This window comes from Antennarius striatus, chromosome 5 (genome assembly GCF_040054535.1).
Source record: "Antennarius striatus isolate MH-2024 chromosome 5, ASM4005453v1, whole genome shotgun sequence".
NCBI classification, from domain to species: domain Eukaryota; kingdom Metazoa; phylum Chordata; class Actinopteri; order Lophiiformes; family Antennariidae; genus Antennarius; species Antennarius striatus.
In genome coordinates, this window is record NC_090780.1 from 17610870 (window position 1) to 17627424 (window position 16555).

Genomic DNA, 16555 nt, shown 5'->3' on the forward strand with positions numbered 1-16555 from the left:
TTTGCTACTGTTATAATCAAAATGTTGTACTTATTGTCATGTTAAAATCTTTCCATATTTATTTTCTTTCACAGCTTTAGTCCAAATGATAAGACATAAAAAACTCACGCCATTGAGATAACCATAAAGTCCAGCCAATTCCATGGATCTCTGAGGAAGGTGAAGCCATCAATCGCGAAACCTCGTGCGACAATTTTTGTGAGCGACTCAAACGTATAGATACCTGTGAAGGTATACCTTGGAGAAAAGAGAGATGACAGTGAAAAGGCGACAGAGACATTGAGCAGAGAAATGATGTCTGAGTAGGCAAATACAGAAGTGTACTTACTCTACTTGTTTGGACCACTCTGGCGGGTCACTAAACGTCATGAATATACAGTTGGTCAAAATTGTACACATGATGATCATGCTAAATAACGTGAGGCAAGAGTTAAGGAAAGTTTAAACAGTGCATTGACAACAGACCATCAAAAACAGGCATATTTAAAATACTGAAACGTCTTTCATTCAGTGTAAAGCATGGAAAATGAACCACTTGAAAGGATATGAGTGTATCAAAATCTTAATAGCTATTCGCCTAAGTAGATTAAAAGGGCTTATGATGTACAAGGAGGGTGTGGCACTGAAGCGGAAGATTGTTTTCCCTTTGTTTAGGACTATAAACGTCTGTGGAGAGAGAAAGAGATAAGAGCACAAGGTCTTTACAGCAAATTATCAACACTTGCTACTAAGAACAGGGTCAGAAATCCTTTGTGTTATGAGGTTTAAAGAAATGGGAAGAGATGACTGAGTCCTGACCTCACCTCTGAGTCACTCAGCAAAACTGAATTGATTTACACTTGAGCTACAGGGTTCATTCTCACAATATAGTTGATGGTGAAATTAATTTGAGCATCGTGATGACAGTCCTAAACGTGCTGCACTTTGACATATTATAAAATCTTCCACAGATATTATACAAAGAACACAGTAATGAAACAGACTGAAAAAAAAGTGCAGAATAGGAAACAGAAACGGTGGCAGCAAGGGCCCAAGATTGTGTTTGCATTGCTGCCGTCTCTTCCTCGCTGCCTTGCCAAGACGTTTCGAGTCACCGTTAACACCTGTCTCGGCAGCATCAGATGCGGCGCCTCTGTCCTGACTTAATCTTTACGCCGTGACAGCGGCATGCTGCCGTGGAAGCAGCAGACAGGTGAACGGGAAGCTCTCCCCTCTTCGTGGCCAAATGACTTTCATTCCTGAAGTTTAAAGCTCTTACTGGAAGAGAACCGCAAATGCTGTCATCGATCAGGGGCAGATCTGCTGACTCTAAGCTCTCAACAACCACTCCCCACCCATAAACAGCACTGAGCCAAGTGGGGCTGGGCACTGGGGTGAAGCAGCAATATGTGCGTGTTTCCCATGGCATGTTGATGTTTGTGTTCAAAGATGCTACGGGGTTATGGTTGAGTAGTTACTACGCTGCTATGCTCAGAGTTTACATATGCATGATCTGGAGGTTACGTATGTCTTTGTTTTCTTCCTTCTTCAGCTGATTCCTTAACATAGATTGAGCACACCACTGACAATATTGCTAAGTAGTATTTACAGTAAATATATAACGTGCTGTTAGCAATTAGTACTGAAAATGATTTATATAAGGAGTAACATTGGTAAAATATTAAAGATATTAACATGGCAAAACTATGCTTCAATTTACAGAATTAAGATGTCATAATACTGCGCTGAAGTGCAAGCACTCAATCATAGTAATTAATAAAGACAAGTCTACATTAAGCTTTACCTGCAGGTATATTCAACACTACGCTCAACAAATGAAGACATGACACATGCATGGGGAGCATGCATGTGTCATACATACATTTGGTCATTCGCATGCATGTGGCACCAGCAGGAGAAAAAAAAAATCCCACGATAGTAAACACGAGAAAGAAATGAGAGGCGGCCAGAAGTGTCCCGAAAAGAGGTGCCCTGACATCCAATTAAGTTAAAAATAGGATCTGCAGTCAAGGGAAAGACAAAATGTATTCTCTGCATGGGGAGACTCCTCTCTCTCCTTCCCCCCTTTCCTACTTCCTTTATGGCTACAGAGCACTTCCACAGCTTAAACCATCCTCAGGTAGTATTGTATGTCACAAAAAGGTAAGAACGCAGTACTTTAACAACATTAAACAGGGAGAAACAAGAACATTCAGTGGGTAAGTCCTTCTCACAGAGGTCAAGTGAAGCGTTCTGCTGACCAGGCAAACGTACTACCTGGATGAAAGGAAGGGGAGGGTGTAAAATTAGCTCTATCTCATTAGCAGACGGCAGATGCCCTGCATGCATGTATACCTATGTTCCAGTGTAAAATCAATATGAAGTATACAGACTTGGATAAATTCAATAAATCTCCAGAGGTTTAGAAAATATCTCAGAGAGGTGTCGGTGTGCTTGTTAGGTCTGAGTTTTTATGTAGGTCATCCTACAGCGTGTGGAAATTGGAAACTTTCAATAACCCTAAACTACAATGAAAATTCTTCAGCTCAGCAATCAGCTGAGTAGATCTGGAGACAGAAATGTCTGCTGCTGGTATCAACTTGGCATCTTTACACAAAGGATGCAAACACCAGGCAATTTCCTTAACTGATCAGTTGCCACAATAAACGATAACTGATCCACCACCTAGTCAAATAAAATGTTAAAAATCATAATTTTCTCAGTAAAAATTTAACTGCCATGTGCTCTTTCCCCATGACTATTAAAGTAATAAATTAAATTAACAGGTAAATCCTGACTCAGAAATTTACTAAATTGTAATAATCTTAAAATAATTTCTACTTAATTCTGTGTAACATAAATGTTTTACATAAAATGGATGAGAATAAATATGCACAGCACAAATTTAGTACAAAACTATTCATTATAAGGACTGCAGCCTAGTAATACCTAGAACTAGCAGAGCAATAATACTTTATGCAATCAATGACTATATCAGAAGCCTCTGTAAAATGGATTAATAATAAGAGGACCAGGAATTTGAGACACTCAATTTTCGTTGTCTCTTTCTTTCCACACATTAAAATGGGTTCAACATATGCAGCATAAAGAGCACTGGGAAGCATATGTGTCTGCATGAGGATGAATTACCTACAATATATTTACATAAATAGCACACAAGTACTAAGGATTACATAGCACTGTAAACTAATGCAGGATGAGGTCCTTTAGGACACACAGCACCACAGCACTGATCTGCAAGCAGAGACGCATCAGGAAATTGAATTTTAGTATAAAGAGATGATAACTGACACCCTGCCATTACAGCTAAAAGACATTATAATAATTTTTTTTTTTTTTACATTCACAGAACACATCAACTCATGGGTCACACTGCTAATACTTGAAGGTGGGAAATTTGATCACTATCAAATACAGATATTATAATACGTCTGAAGCTCAATATACTAGAACTGATTTGGTTTTTTTTAAATAATATAATATAATGTAAATTAATGTGGTGGTGTTAAATAAGAGATGTAAGATAACGATCTGGAGGAGTATGATACTGAATAAATTCACTGCATTGCATTCCATTACATTTTGAATTGTCACTCCGTGAATGCATGCTGTGTGTTCTTTTAATGAGTAGATTATCACATTGACTTGATGTACACCAGAATGCAAGAGGCTAAGTGTTCGATATTAAAACGCTTTCTGGGGAAAGACCTCCTGAACTCCTACTGCACAAAGATGGTACAAAGCCAAGCTAATCAATGTGAAACAAGCCAACAATTTTGATAATCAATGAAACATTTAACCATAGATCAAGATGAAAGGGTCAACCTTCCAGATGTTCATTTCTTCTACACAGTATTTAGATTGAGGCTATTCGTGAAAGTGAAGGAAGAACACATCGTATTTTTACGCTGCTAAGTGGATTTTGCTGATTCTTCATTAACAATCTTTGATCACTCACTTCACAGAGATCAAACTTTGATGCAATGGCTATTATTATACATTTTCCCACTTCTTCGCCTGCACGCTGTGCTGCAAACCCCCCATTTTCCTATCCTGGCCCCACCCTCCTTCTCTATAACATTCAGCTACCGGTGGAAGAACACTCAACCCTCCCCACCTCATCCCTCCTCCACTCAGCCAGCACACAGGGATGCTGTGTCATCAGAGATTGAGGACTCAGACGGAGCATTAAAGCCTCGCTCTCCCTCTTCCTTATGCTATACCCTGGAAAAAAAGAGTGCTTGAGATGGAGCATTGGAGCAGAGAAGGAGAAAGGAGAGTTCTGGACAGAGATAGAGACAACGGGATAGGACGGGAACATAAGACAAATGTAAACAAGTCTACACGCTATAATAAGAGCAGCCGTAGGAGCAATTTAAAGCACTTCCTTTGATTTAACTGAACAAAACTATGCTCTTATTAAACTTTTATCAAGTGAGTCTGCAGAAAAAATGTTAGGTCTCTCATTAACTTGAAATGTTACATGTGAATGTGAAAATAAATTGCATTGATCTGAGCCGTAGTTTGCTAAACTTTCTTTATGAGTTATCCTAATTCCACATCCATCGGTCCAGCAGCTGTCAAGCAAAGAAATAATGTGTGAAGTTGTAATTCATTTAATTCAGATGCCGCAGCTTATTTAGCTTGTTTAGCTTCTCTTTTGCGCTCACTAGTGGCCGAACGGAAGTCAGATCAAAAACGACTTAGTTATCCAGCATCCGATTTGAAGCTGAAGTGTGTACATGCCCAATGCAAATTACAATACACGCATAACTTTCGTCCATTCCGTCCTGCTCTTCCTGTGTGACCAAAGCAGTTTTAACATTACCTAATCAGATCAGACATTTGAAAAGCCCAAGCAGACTTCTCCCCATCACAGGGGAAAACAAGAACTGCAACGCTGCATTTCTTTTCCCTCATCACTGCCCCCTCTTCCTCTCTTTGATGCATGAGTGCTGTTATCAGGTTTCCTGCAGCTGACAGTAACACACACACACACAAACACGCACACATACACACACACACACACACTTAGGCACACTCACTGACATACGGTGCAATACTGAGTGATGGAATGACCGTGGGGTGAGTAGAGGAGATTAGTAGCCTGGAAAGGTGAGGACAGACGGAGGAGAGATGGACTCTATTCATGCAGAGCTGAATGACATGAAGACTTTGAGACTCAGGTGTGATAAAGGACAAAGGTGTGATTGGATCAGAGGAAAGAAATCATTATGAATGATGATAAGATGAAGAGAGAAGATGAGGTCTCAGGCTATGATTCCGACTGAACTTACTGACACAACACATGGATGAGCGTGACGAAGTTATCAGAATGTAGAGAAATTAAAAACTATGGGACTCACTGGATGAGCAGTAATATACTAGTTATGTTGGTGATAGGATATTTAGCTGGTAATCTAATAGCTGAATAACTATTTCCACCTTCAAGATCTGAAAAAAAAGGAACATACCCTTGAAGCAAAGAACCAGCTGAGATACTCTGAGGGCAGAAAATAAGGAACCATACTGTAATGCACATCGGGTCGACATCCCTATAGCAACTAGCACCTTAGATCATGGGTATATTTCTTTCTTGATATTAACAGTATTTAGAAATGAAAATTGACTGAAATCTAATTCAGCTTTCTTCTAATTCTAATTAAACAAGATAATCAGTAAGACTGTGATCATGATTGACACTATTGTACTGTATATTCCAACCAAAATCTGTTTGTACATAAGTCTATTTTTATAAATGAAGCTCTCATATTTTGAAGTATAACAGTTTGCAATCACAAAAAAAAAAATTATTAACATTTCAACACAACATCTGTTCCTCTTTCAGTCTTTGTTGGTTGGGATAAAACACGTATGATGTTGCAACTTCAGAAACTCAAAATCCAGAACAGGCCTTGTGGTGATAACCTGAGCTCCATGGAGATGATGTACAGGTGAGATTCATCAAAGAGGCCAAATCCTTTAAAGAACCATCACATCATTTCAAAAATGTTGTAAACGGCGGGGAACACTCAGAATATCTGGAGGCTACATGGGTCGCCTTAATATTCCATTCATTCATTCATTTTCAAAATCTGCTTCTTCCAATGTTGCAAGCCGTGGTGAGCTGTGGAGCCTGTCCCAGCTGACTGGGGGCGTGAGGCAGGATACACTCCAGGCGTGACGCCAGTGCACCGCAGAGCCACATGCAGACAAACACACACGCACACATTCACACCTACAGGCAGTTTGAGATCAGCAAATTTGCCTGAAGCGCATGATTTTGGAGGTGGGAGGAAGCTGGAGAACCCAGAGAAAACCCACGCAGTCATGGGGAGAACATACAAAATCCCCACAGAGCGGGACTCGAACTCGGAACCAAGTTGCTGTGCAGCGATGGCGATATCCACTGCACCACTGTGCCGCCCATCTTAAAATATGTCTTACATATATAATAAGATCCAGTACTTTAATGCTGCACACATGAAGATATAATTAACTTTTTGTACATAAAGCCTAAGAAGAAAACCGCTAATCTGTTACGTTGAAGTCAACTATACACAATTGTGAAGTCCTGTGTGAGCGGAGGTCATGATAAAAAACTCCACAGCTTTCCTTCACTCAAGTCAGATGGCACAGAAGGAAGTATGGAATACACTGGGCAGTGAGTGAGGAAAGATATTAAGACGAGAACGCAGCCCTTCCTGTGACCACCTAACTAGGCCAGGGGATCAATAGATCACAAAAGGCATGCACACTTGATAGTTTCATGCTCCCAGTGAGAGTGCTGCTGGCTGAGATTGCCAGTCCTGCTGACTGGGCTTCTGTACAGTCTGTGGATTCTCTTACACATTATCACTGCCAGCACACAGGAGACTGGCTACCAACACCGGCCCACACCACTGAAGTACTGTACCTGCCCTTTCCTCCCCACTGTCCCCCTGCCATCTTCTGCCATCCCTTCTCATTCCTCTATCCCTTACACAGAGATACAACTGAGTCCGAGGTCGAATGATGCGGGAAAGAAGCCTGAAATACCTCATCTGTATTTAATGACAATTACATCATTTTAGACATGTGAGGAGAATTCATAATACTAGCACTGATTGCAACTCTTCCAATCCCTTTGCACTTTGTAAACACAAACATGGCCACACAGGAGCTTTCCTTCTGCAATCATCTCATTTTTAATCCCTTTGCTGTGTGTGGATGCTTCTCGTCATCGGTCGTTGTGTAACACCGTGTTGCCCCAGGCAACAAACAGCAAGAGGTTGAACTAAAAATTGACCGAAACTCTGTTGCTTCTTCTCAGTCCACCATAAAGAGGTGTAGGTTTGTGTGCCAGGCTGAAGAGGTTTGTGAGGATATGTGGACATGATGAGTTCAAGACTCATCAGAATTTTTTCCGCTTTTTTCACACCTGAATAGAGTGTAGGATATTTCCTGTTCTGCATTTCCATTCACTTGTACTAACTACCTTCACAACAAACTGAAAATGGAGAGTAGCTGCCCTGCAGAGAATACTGTAGATCATTAAAAAAAAACAAGACAAACATGATGGCAAAATTAGGAAGAAGCCACAAAATAATTCTTGCAGTGCAACACTGAAAAATGGGGGTTATATGACATGTGTTGGACGTCTAGTTCAACTAAACCAATGGTAGGTCTAGTTTAGTATACTGCTAAAATTTAAAGCTTGACTTCAAGTTTAACCAGACACATTGTGAACGCACACACATGTCAGAAAATAAACTGCTGAATGAGGCGGCATCAATCCGATACCATACAATATGATATGATATGATACAATATAGCACCATTCATTCTGAATCATTATCATTATCAAACAAGTTGTCGGTCACTTGTCATCTGAGAGTGTGTTTCATCACAAAATAATTCCATTTGTGATGGCATTTGTGGAAGTTTTATTAATTTAACCGTCAGTCTGCCCCAGGGCAGCTGTGGCTACATACGTAGCTTACCATCACTAAGTGTGAATGAGGAGTGAATGAATAATGGATCCAATGGAAAAAGTCTCTTTGAGTGTCCAGAAAAGCCCTATATAAATCTAATCCATCATTACTATTATTATTATTATCAATCTGCTTTTAAATCAACCCCTTAATTTGCTACGGCAACAGCATCACTGCATAGAACCCTGCGGTGTTGAAGGAGCAGAGCGACTCAATCCTTCTACCTCAGTTGTGCCTCAGCTGCACATACATGCTAAAAGATAGTGATAGTCCATGTACTGTATGACCCTCCATTCAATTCAATAAGTAAAGCCCTTTGGCGGTGACAACAAGTGGACGTCCCTCTCGTGTCACTATCAATGTTGTGCATGCAATAAGTTCACCATGTCACATCTCAAACAGCTGAATAATACATCTGTAACACCTTAAAACATTCAACTTTCTCACTTTTTCCAGCTAGAGTACAGTTAGGGGGCTAGAGTGCATTGGCCTATGTGAAAACTCACTTTCTGGTTCATATAATATGGGTCCAGATCCTCCAGCGGTGTGGCGGCCATTCCTTCAGGAATATCGCCGTAGATGAAGGGCAGGCTCTTCCCAGCCTCCAGGTCGCTGTTGGGCTTCTGCTCATTCTCGTCAGATGTGTCACGGTGACTACTGTCCGATCTGGGTTTGGGCGGCTTCTTGTTCTTTTCTTCATTGATGCGCTTCTCGATGTTAGCGAGTGACTCTGGGGTGAAATACTTGAAGCTGTGAGGTCCTGGGGTTGCAAGAAGGGGTGCGGCCATGTTTTCATCCTGCAGCTATTTCCTCTTTATTTATTTTCCATCCCAGGCATCAAGCTCTTAGAAGGACAGAGAGAAACACAATGTGAGGAAGTGAGAAAGAGTAGAGATGAAATACCGATAAATAGAAAAGAGAAAAATAGAATTACAATTAATTTAATTAAAGTTATTGATCAGATGGCTAAGATTCTGATCTATCTGTTTAGCAGATTCATGTGTTGTTCTCCATAAAAGTTGGGATGAATAAAATAAAAATAAAAATGTAAATAAAAACAGAATGTGATCATTTGTAAACAACCTGTATCCTACAGCTTCATAGTTTTCATTTTCACAATCTCACTTCTTTGCTTGTGGAAAAATGAGCCATCTCAAGAATGCCTCTGTTCATCCCCAATCACAACACAATCACTGATGAATTTATTTATAGAGCACCAAATCACAACATCAGTTATGTCATGAACACCTTTATCAAACAAAAAACCATGAATGTAGAGTGGATGATCCATTAAGGGATGGAAGGATGGAAGTTGAAGAAGTCAAACAGAAAATATGTCACTGAATAGGTCAAGATCAAAACAGTGCAGAATATTATCTCTTGTGTGTTGCACAATCGTTGTAATACTGCTGACAAAAAGCAAACAAAGCAAAAATAAAGCCAAAAACTGCACATTGTAAATATGGGCCAGTGGGCACATCTGCTCTTTCCATCAGCCAAAATGACTAAAGCAGTGACCCTGTAACCCCAGCACAGAATTCTGTTTTGTATCAGAAGGATATGTCGAGTTTTCTCATCCCGTTCTTATTCTCACCAACTGTGAGCTCTATATTCCAAAAATGAAGTCCACCATCCTTCCTTCACAAGTATAAAACATTACAGTCATTTCACTGGACATGTTGGAGGACAGTGCCTTGCTCAGGGGCACCTCGACAGTGCTCTGAAGTATGAACTGGTACCTCTCCACTACCAGTTTACACTTGGAAATTTTTGGTCCACGTAGGTCTTGAACCAGCAACCCTCTTGGATTGAGCTACTGCTCCCCTTAGGTAGATTGTATGTGGAGAAAGATAACTGTGAATCTGATCTGAAATCATTTACATTGATCTATACTATGGAGTCATAAATTAATGGGACTGCATAGAATAACTCAACAACACTGTTTGCTAGAGAACAGTATGTTGATTTGACTGTGTAAAAATATCATTCACTTCTGTTTCTTTTTTTGCTTTTTGCTTCATTTTTTTTTTTTGTGAAGATACTGTAAACTTTTCTACGTGTCACCTGGACAGTGTTGACAAAAACAGTGGCATTACAGGGGGCAATAAATTAAATGTTTATTTACAAATATTCAGAATACAAATCACTGGAAATGTTCTTATTCGTATCTGACTCATTGCTTAAACAATATGACATCACTATCTATGACATCACCATATTCTCTCTACAGCCCTACAGTGGAGGAAAGTCTTTTCCCTGTTGACTGATGACACACCGTTAAAAAGAATCTGTGTATTTCACAAATTTTGCTTGGATTTTAAAAATACATAAATATAAAAAGACCTGTGACTGTAAAGTTAATAAATATACAAATATTTTATATGTCTTCCAATTTTATTTAATGACAAATTGTTCAAGTTCAATACAGTAAATAACTTTCTAAAAATATATACATTCTATGCTATTCTTCTCCATTTTATATCGAGTCATCTGTAAAATATAATTCAGAAAACATGATTAAAACTGTTTTTAAAACTGTGGATACTTGCTTTTTATTTTCAAATATTTGTCATGAATTAACTGATTTCATGCAATGATTCCTGGGTAGTATTGCATGTTGTCTCAATTTGATCATGTGGTAAAACAACTGTAGTTCAGGTGCGTCGTTTAAACGTCTACTGGCACCGATGGAGAAGCTTCAAAACCTAACGTCCAACTTTGAAATGGTGCAGAATTTTTTTAATACTTACATATGACTGTAGCGTGATATCCTCACCACCAACCTATTAACCAATCAGAGGCTTGGCTATTGGGTGTAAGCTAGGACTTTGCCAGATGCAGTCGGAGCTTCCTGCTCAGTCATGGAGCAGGAAGCTGCTGCCCATTCTTTTCGTAAAGACATATTCTTAAGTACAAAGTATGGTGTTTTTTGTCCATTTTTTTTTTAGGTGAATGGAATTTTTTTTTGTAAATTATCAACATCTTTAGGGTGTCACGGTAGTACTGTACCATAACCTCACAGTAAGAAGGTCCTGAGTTCAAATCCACATAGAACTTTTATGTATGGAGTTTGATTGTGCAGGATCCTTCCCCCCACCACCAAAAACCACCAAAAACATGCAATATAGGTGAACTGAACGGATTGATTTAACTGACCACAGTTCATGAATACTGTATATGTGTTACTGGTTGTTTGTCTTCCATTGTGTCCCTGTCATGAACTGGTGAGAACTGCTGAACTGTTGTGAAACAGTAACAGAAAACCCTCGATGGAACATCTCAGAACTAATTTGGTTTGCTGGCACCAGGTTAGTGGTATGACTGAGTATAAAAAGAGAATCCAGTGAGGTGGAGCCTCTCTCACTCACACAGGACACTTGATGGTGAGCCTCACCCCAGGATTTCTCGCCAAAGAATGAAGAGAGACCTTTGGATTAGACCTCCATTCCAAAATCCACTTGCTGCTGTCACACAGCATCCTTCAATCCTTCCATCCATCCATGTGTTGTCTATACTTTCAATTAATCATTACAAATAATCTATAACGAAGTACTGCTTTCCACAGGTGGACACCCCTTTAATATTATCTATTTAAATGTGTTGTTTTACTATAACTTTTCATATAACTTTACTCCTTTGATTGATTTTAAATCCAATTGTAATGAGGTAGTGGAACCCTGAGAATACATTCAAACTAGCCTTGGTGGAAACATTTAATTTATAATTCATAAAATTTAAAAGTGTAAGTTGCTGCCATTATAATTTGTTTAATTACACCATTTGAACCTTTTTTTTTAAAGTAAAACAATAAGTTTCTGTATAAGGATAGTTTTGATAACAATAATGGTCCTGTAAAATGTAAAATAAAATGTCAAAAACATATATTAGACTGGATCTCATCTAAAATTAACAGAAGTCAGTTATAATCACAAGCCAAATTACCACACAAGAGTATTTGAACATCTTTCTTAAGGTAAATGAAATATTTTAGGGTGGTAAACCATTTTAATACCTAAATATTGATAAAATATAGATTACTTTTTATACACAGCCAAACAATAAATACTTCTATTGTGAGCCTTATCATTTATAAATATAACCTTGTGAAATTAAAGGTTTAAACCATATTTCAACTATGGAGTTATTCTGTAATTTAAACAACAGGTTTTTTTTAGTCACCCCAGTTTTAGTTTCACGTTGAATTTAATAGTTTAGGCCATCAAACATTTGCCAGTTAGGGCAACATTGACTGAAACAATGGCAAGGATACAGACCAGGACATGAATCCCAAAGACGTCCAGAGCTGGTTGTTGGAGGAAACAGACAGAGGAGGGATGAAGTTCATGTACCCAACCTTGACACAACCTCCAAGTCGCCTACGACAAATTGCGACAATTGATCTGCATCAAGGTGATTCAGTCCAGAACAGCCTGGTAAGCCTTGAGCCTACAGCCAACATGATGCTGGGGGGGGGGGGGTAACAAAAACTGAAACGAAGATTTCAGATCGATGTCCGAAAACTCATCCATGTCCCATGAGAGGTCGTGAAACGAAGCAATATTGTCACAGATTGTTTTATGGATGCAGACTGCCCGTGTCGGTGACGGTACAGCACCGCTCTCCGTCCCGGTAAATCCGTCAAACCCTCGGTATACCCGGTAACCCCCCACCACCACCACCTAAAAAAAAGCCCGATGGGTTGTTAAAAAACCACAAAAGAAGAGGCAGCCCAGCAGCAAGATTGCAGCGGTCCGACTTGGGACAGTTGACTTCCTCCTCTTCCTCCTCCTCGCTGCGTCCTGCGCGGAGGACGCGCATCCAAACCAGGCGCCGTCCGGGTACTTGAATCGGTCTGGTAAGCTGAACGCACACCGATGCTGACCTGACACCTGATGGGGCTAACGGGACACCCACTCAAGAGTCACGGGAAGCGATGCGTTCACTTTGTCTGTCACTGGGATGTCGTCACAAACCCACAGATTTAGTTGGAAGTGGTGAACCCGCCGTGTCCAAGCGCAGCCCTGACGGGACAACCCGGCCGCCAGAGATCAACGGGGCCTCTAATAACCCTTTATATCCCTCACTGCATGGAATTTACACGTTTCTATATAATATCAGATGAATTTCTGGTGCCTTGATTAATGAGCTATGATCATTAATCCAGATAAAATCCAGATAAATCCAAATAAAACGTTCCCTGCCTGCTTGGGACGAGCACCCCTCGCTCTCATTCACTCAGTATGCTTCATTATGTAGGAGCCATTTATTACCTGCCAGTGATTTAATCTGTGTTTACTTTAATATCGAGGCGCGTCCTTGTCCCGTAGGGCCAAAGCCTAAAATACTGCAGTGTGGTTTATTGCTGCTACAGGCTCCAACAACAAACTCCTCGTCAGTTTTACGCACCGACAACACAGCCGTGGCTTTAAACTCAAGGCACAGTCCGATTCACGCCTAATAAAGTGGCCGAAAATGGTGAAATTACGTACAGCCAAGAAAGAAAGAGAGAGAGAGAGAGAAAGTAAAGGAGGGACAAATGGTCAAAAGATGACATTACACCCGTTTATAAGGTCCGATCAACAGAGATCCGGAAATTTTGGATGTCTAAATGCGTTTCAAGGCGTTTCAGTGGGACAGAAGAGGAGGAAATAACAGACAAAAGGAGAAATGTGGTTATTCTGGGGTCTGCCAAACTCAAGACGCACCTTCCTCCTCACGCAATACAGCCTCCAAAGAGATGGGGAAGGGAGGGGGGGGAGGCAGAGTTGGAGGTGGGGGGGGGGGGGAGGATGGAGGACCAAAACTATCATAGTTAAAGAATGATGGTACCGAGAAAGCTGCCACTGAGATTTTTTTTTTTTTTAAAGACGCATTATTCCTCCAATTGGAGCAAACAGGACGGACGCAGCGCCGCCGCCAGTCAAAGTTTGACGCGATGCCGGTTGTCCCATATGCGTATGTTTCATATTCAGACACACTGACATGTTATTTCATCCCGCGGCAGGCCAACACCCACACCCCGTTTTCTACCGCGTCGCATCCCAAACATTTCCCTGTAACAATTCAATCTAAAGCACTTCTGGACACCGGATGCCTCCATACGTGTGTCTAGGTTCCTGGCAGCGAGCCCTCCGCGGAGGAGAGGAAAAGATGCTGAGGAGAGGGGCCGCTCTGCGGCACTGGGGATGCAGTCAGTCGTCAAAGTAGACTGCGATAAATCCCACCACACAAAATGTGAACCGCAGCGGAGAACAGAGAGTCTACTTACTTTTTCTGGCATTAAAAGAAATCCAGACAGCTGTCAGTGAAGTGCAGATGTAGAAGAGAGTCGAGAGTAATTGCGGCTGTCGCCATATTGTTGCTGCTATCTTCCTTCCCTGTGCGTGCGGATACCCTGCATAATTGATGACTCTCAGCAAATTGTAAGGGAGTGTCTGTAAATGCCTGTAGTTTCAATAACGGACGAGAGACCGCAGCATCGTAAGCAGAAAAAAAAAACAAAAAAAAAAAAAACAGTTTCACTGGTTGTGTGGCGTTTGTGTTATTTTGGTTGGGATAGATGTTGAGATTAAAAAAATGTTTTTACCTCGATCTCCTGTAAAAACAACTTCATGGGTTTTTTTTGTTTTGTTTTGTTTTTTTAGAATTGGAGTTGTAAGTTTCTAATGGGAGTTTAAGCTTTAAAACATAAAGTGACGCAAGGTCCATAATACAGACATGATTAACACAATTTAGGTTCAATATGAGAAGCAAATTTGTGATTTGGTTTCAATGATTGTTTTATGGCTTTAATAAATTATATATATATATATATATATATATATATATATATATATATATATATATATATATATATATATATATATATATATATATATATATATATATATATATATATATATATATATATATATATACTGCTCACAAAAATTAAAGGAACACTTGTTTAATTGGGCCTGGCATGAAATCAATTAAACCTGTCTGGTAATTTTCTGGTTGGTTAAGCAGCTGAGGGCATCATTAGTCACTTTCAGCTATATTGGTGTTCGTGATATTAACAACAGGTGCCCTACAGTGGCAACAATTAGAAAACCATCAAAACAGGACTGGTTTCACATGTGGAGGTCATCTCAAGTTTCTCCCTCTTGATCTTTTTTGGCTGGTTTTCCACTCGTGGTGGTTTTGGCTTGAGTAATTATCTCTACTGGCAGTATGAGGCGATTCCTTAACCCTACAGAAGTTGCACAGGTTGTCCAACTTCTCCAGGATGGCACATTCACACGTGCTGCAGCACGTTTAATGAAGGTTTAATGTGTCTCCCAGCACAATCTCCAGAGCATGGAGGAGATTTCAGGAGACAGGTGGTTATTCTCGGAGAGCTGGACAGGGTCGTAGAAGGTCTTCAACCCATCGGCAGGACCGATACCTGCTCCTTTGTGCAAGGCGGAACAGGCTGAGCACTGCCCTACAGAATGACCTCCAGAGGGCCAGTGGTGGGAATGTCTCTGCCCAAACAATCAGGAACAGACTTCATGAAGGTGGCCTGAGGGCCCGACGTACTGTAGTGGGCCCTGTGCTCACTGCCCAGCACCGTGGAGTTCGACTGGCATTTGCTCAAAAACACCTGAATTGGCAAGTCCACCACTGTAGCCCTGTACTTTTCACAGACAAGAACAGGTTCACCCTGAGCACCTGTGGTAGACGTGAAAGAGACTGGAGAAGACAAGGGGAATGTTATGCTGCCTGCAACGTCTTTCAACCTGACAGGTTTGGTAGGGGGTCAGTGATGGTCTGGGGAGGCATATCCATGGAGGGATGCACAGACCTCTACTGCCTAGGAAAGGGTGTTCTGACTGCCATTAGGTATCGAAATGAAATCCTTGAACCCATTGTCAGACCCTACGCTGGTGCAGGAGGTCCTGGTTTCCTTCTAATGCACGACAATGCCTGGCCTCATGTGGTAAGAGTATGCAGGCAGTACCTGGAGGATGAAGGAATTGAAACAATTGAATGGCCTTCACGATCCCCAGACTTAAACCCAATAGAACATCTGTGGGACATTATGTTTAAGTCCATTAGGCGCCTCCAGGTTGCTCCCCAGACTGTACAACCGCTCAGGGATGCCCTCATGTAGATCTGGGAAGAAATTCAACAAAACACCATCCGTCGTCACATTATGAGCATGCTGCGACATTGTCAAGCATGCATATGCATACAAGCTCGTGGGGGCCACACAAGATACTGAAAAGCATTTTGAGTTGCAGAAATTAAATTTTTGAAAAAATGGACTAGCCTGCCACATCTTCATTTCACTCTGATTTTAGGGTGTCTACACAAATAAGCAGTCTGTAGGCTGAAAACTTTATTTCCATTAAAAGACTTGACATCCTTTTGTTCCTAAGACATTCCCCTGTCGTTATTTGTATAGAAATCCGACTTAATATTGAGATCTGATGGATCTAATGTGTTTCTTTTAAGTGTTCCTTTAACTTTTGTGAGCAGTGTATATGTACAGTATATATACATACGTGTGTGTGTGTGTGTGTGTGTGTGTGTGTGTGTGTCTCTGTGTGTGTGTGTGT

The 16555-nt window shown here is 40.7% G+C and overlaps 1 protein-coding gene across 1 annotated transcript in view; it reads right to left on the reverse strand.

Moving 5' to 3' along the window:
• Positions 1–8761, reverse strand: part of LOC137596020 (sodium channel protein type 8 subunit alpha-like) — a 37166-nt gene extending 28405 nt beyond the window's left edge. The window contains exons 1-4 of the mRNA XM_068316427.1: positions 8480–8761; positions 548–666; positions 329–418; positions 109–237 (exon numbers count right to left, since the gene is read on the reverse strand). Of these exons, the coding sequence (XP_068172528.1) occupies positions 109–237; positions 329–418; positions 548–666; positions 8480–8761 (620 nt within the window). The remainder of the gene's footprint in view (positions 1–108; positions 238–328; positions 419–547; positions 667–8479) is intronic.
• Between the last annotated feature and the right edge of the window lie 7794 nt (positions 8762–16555).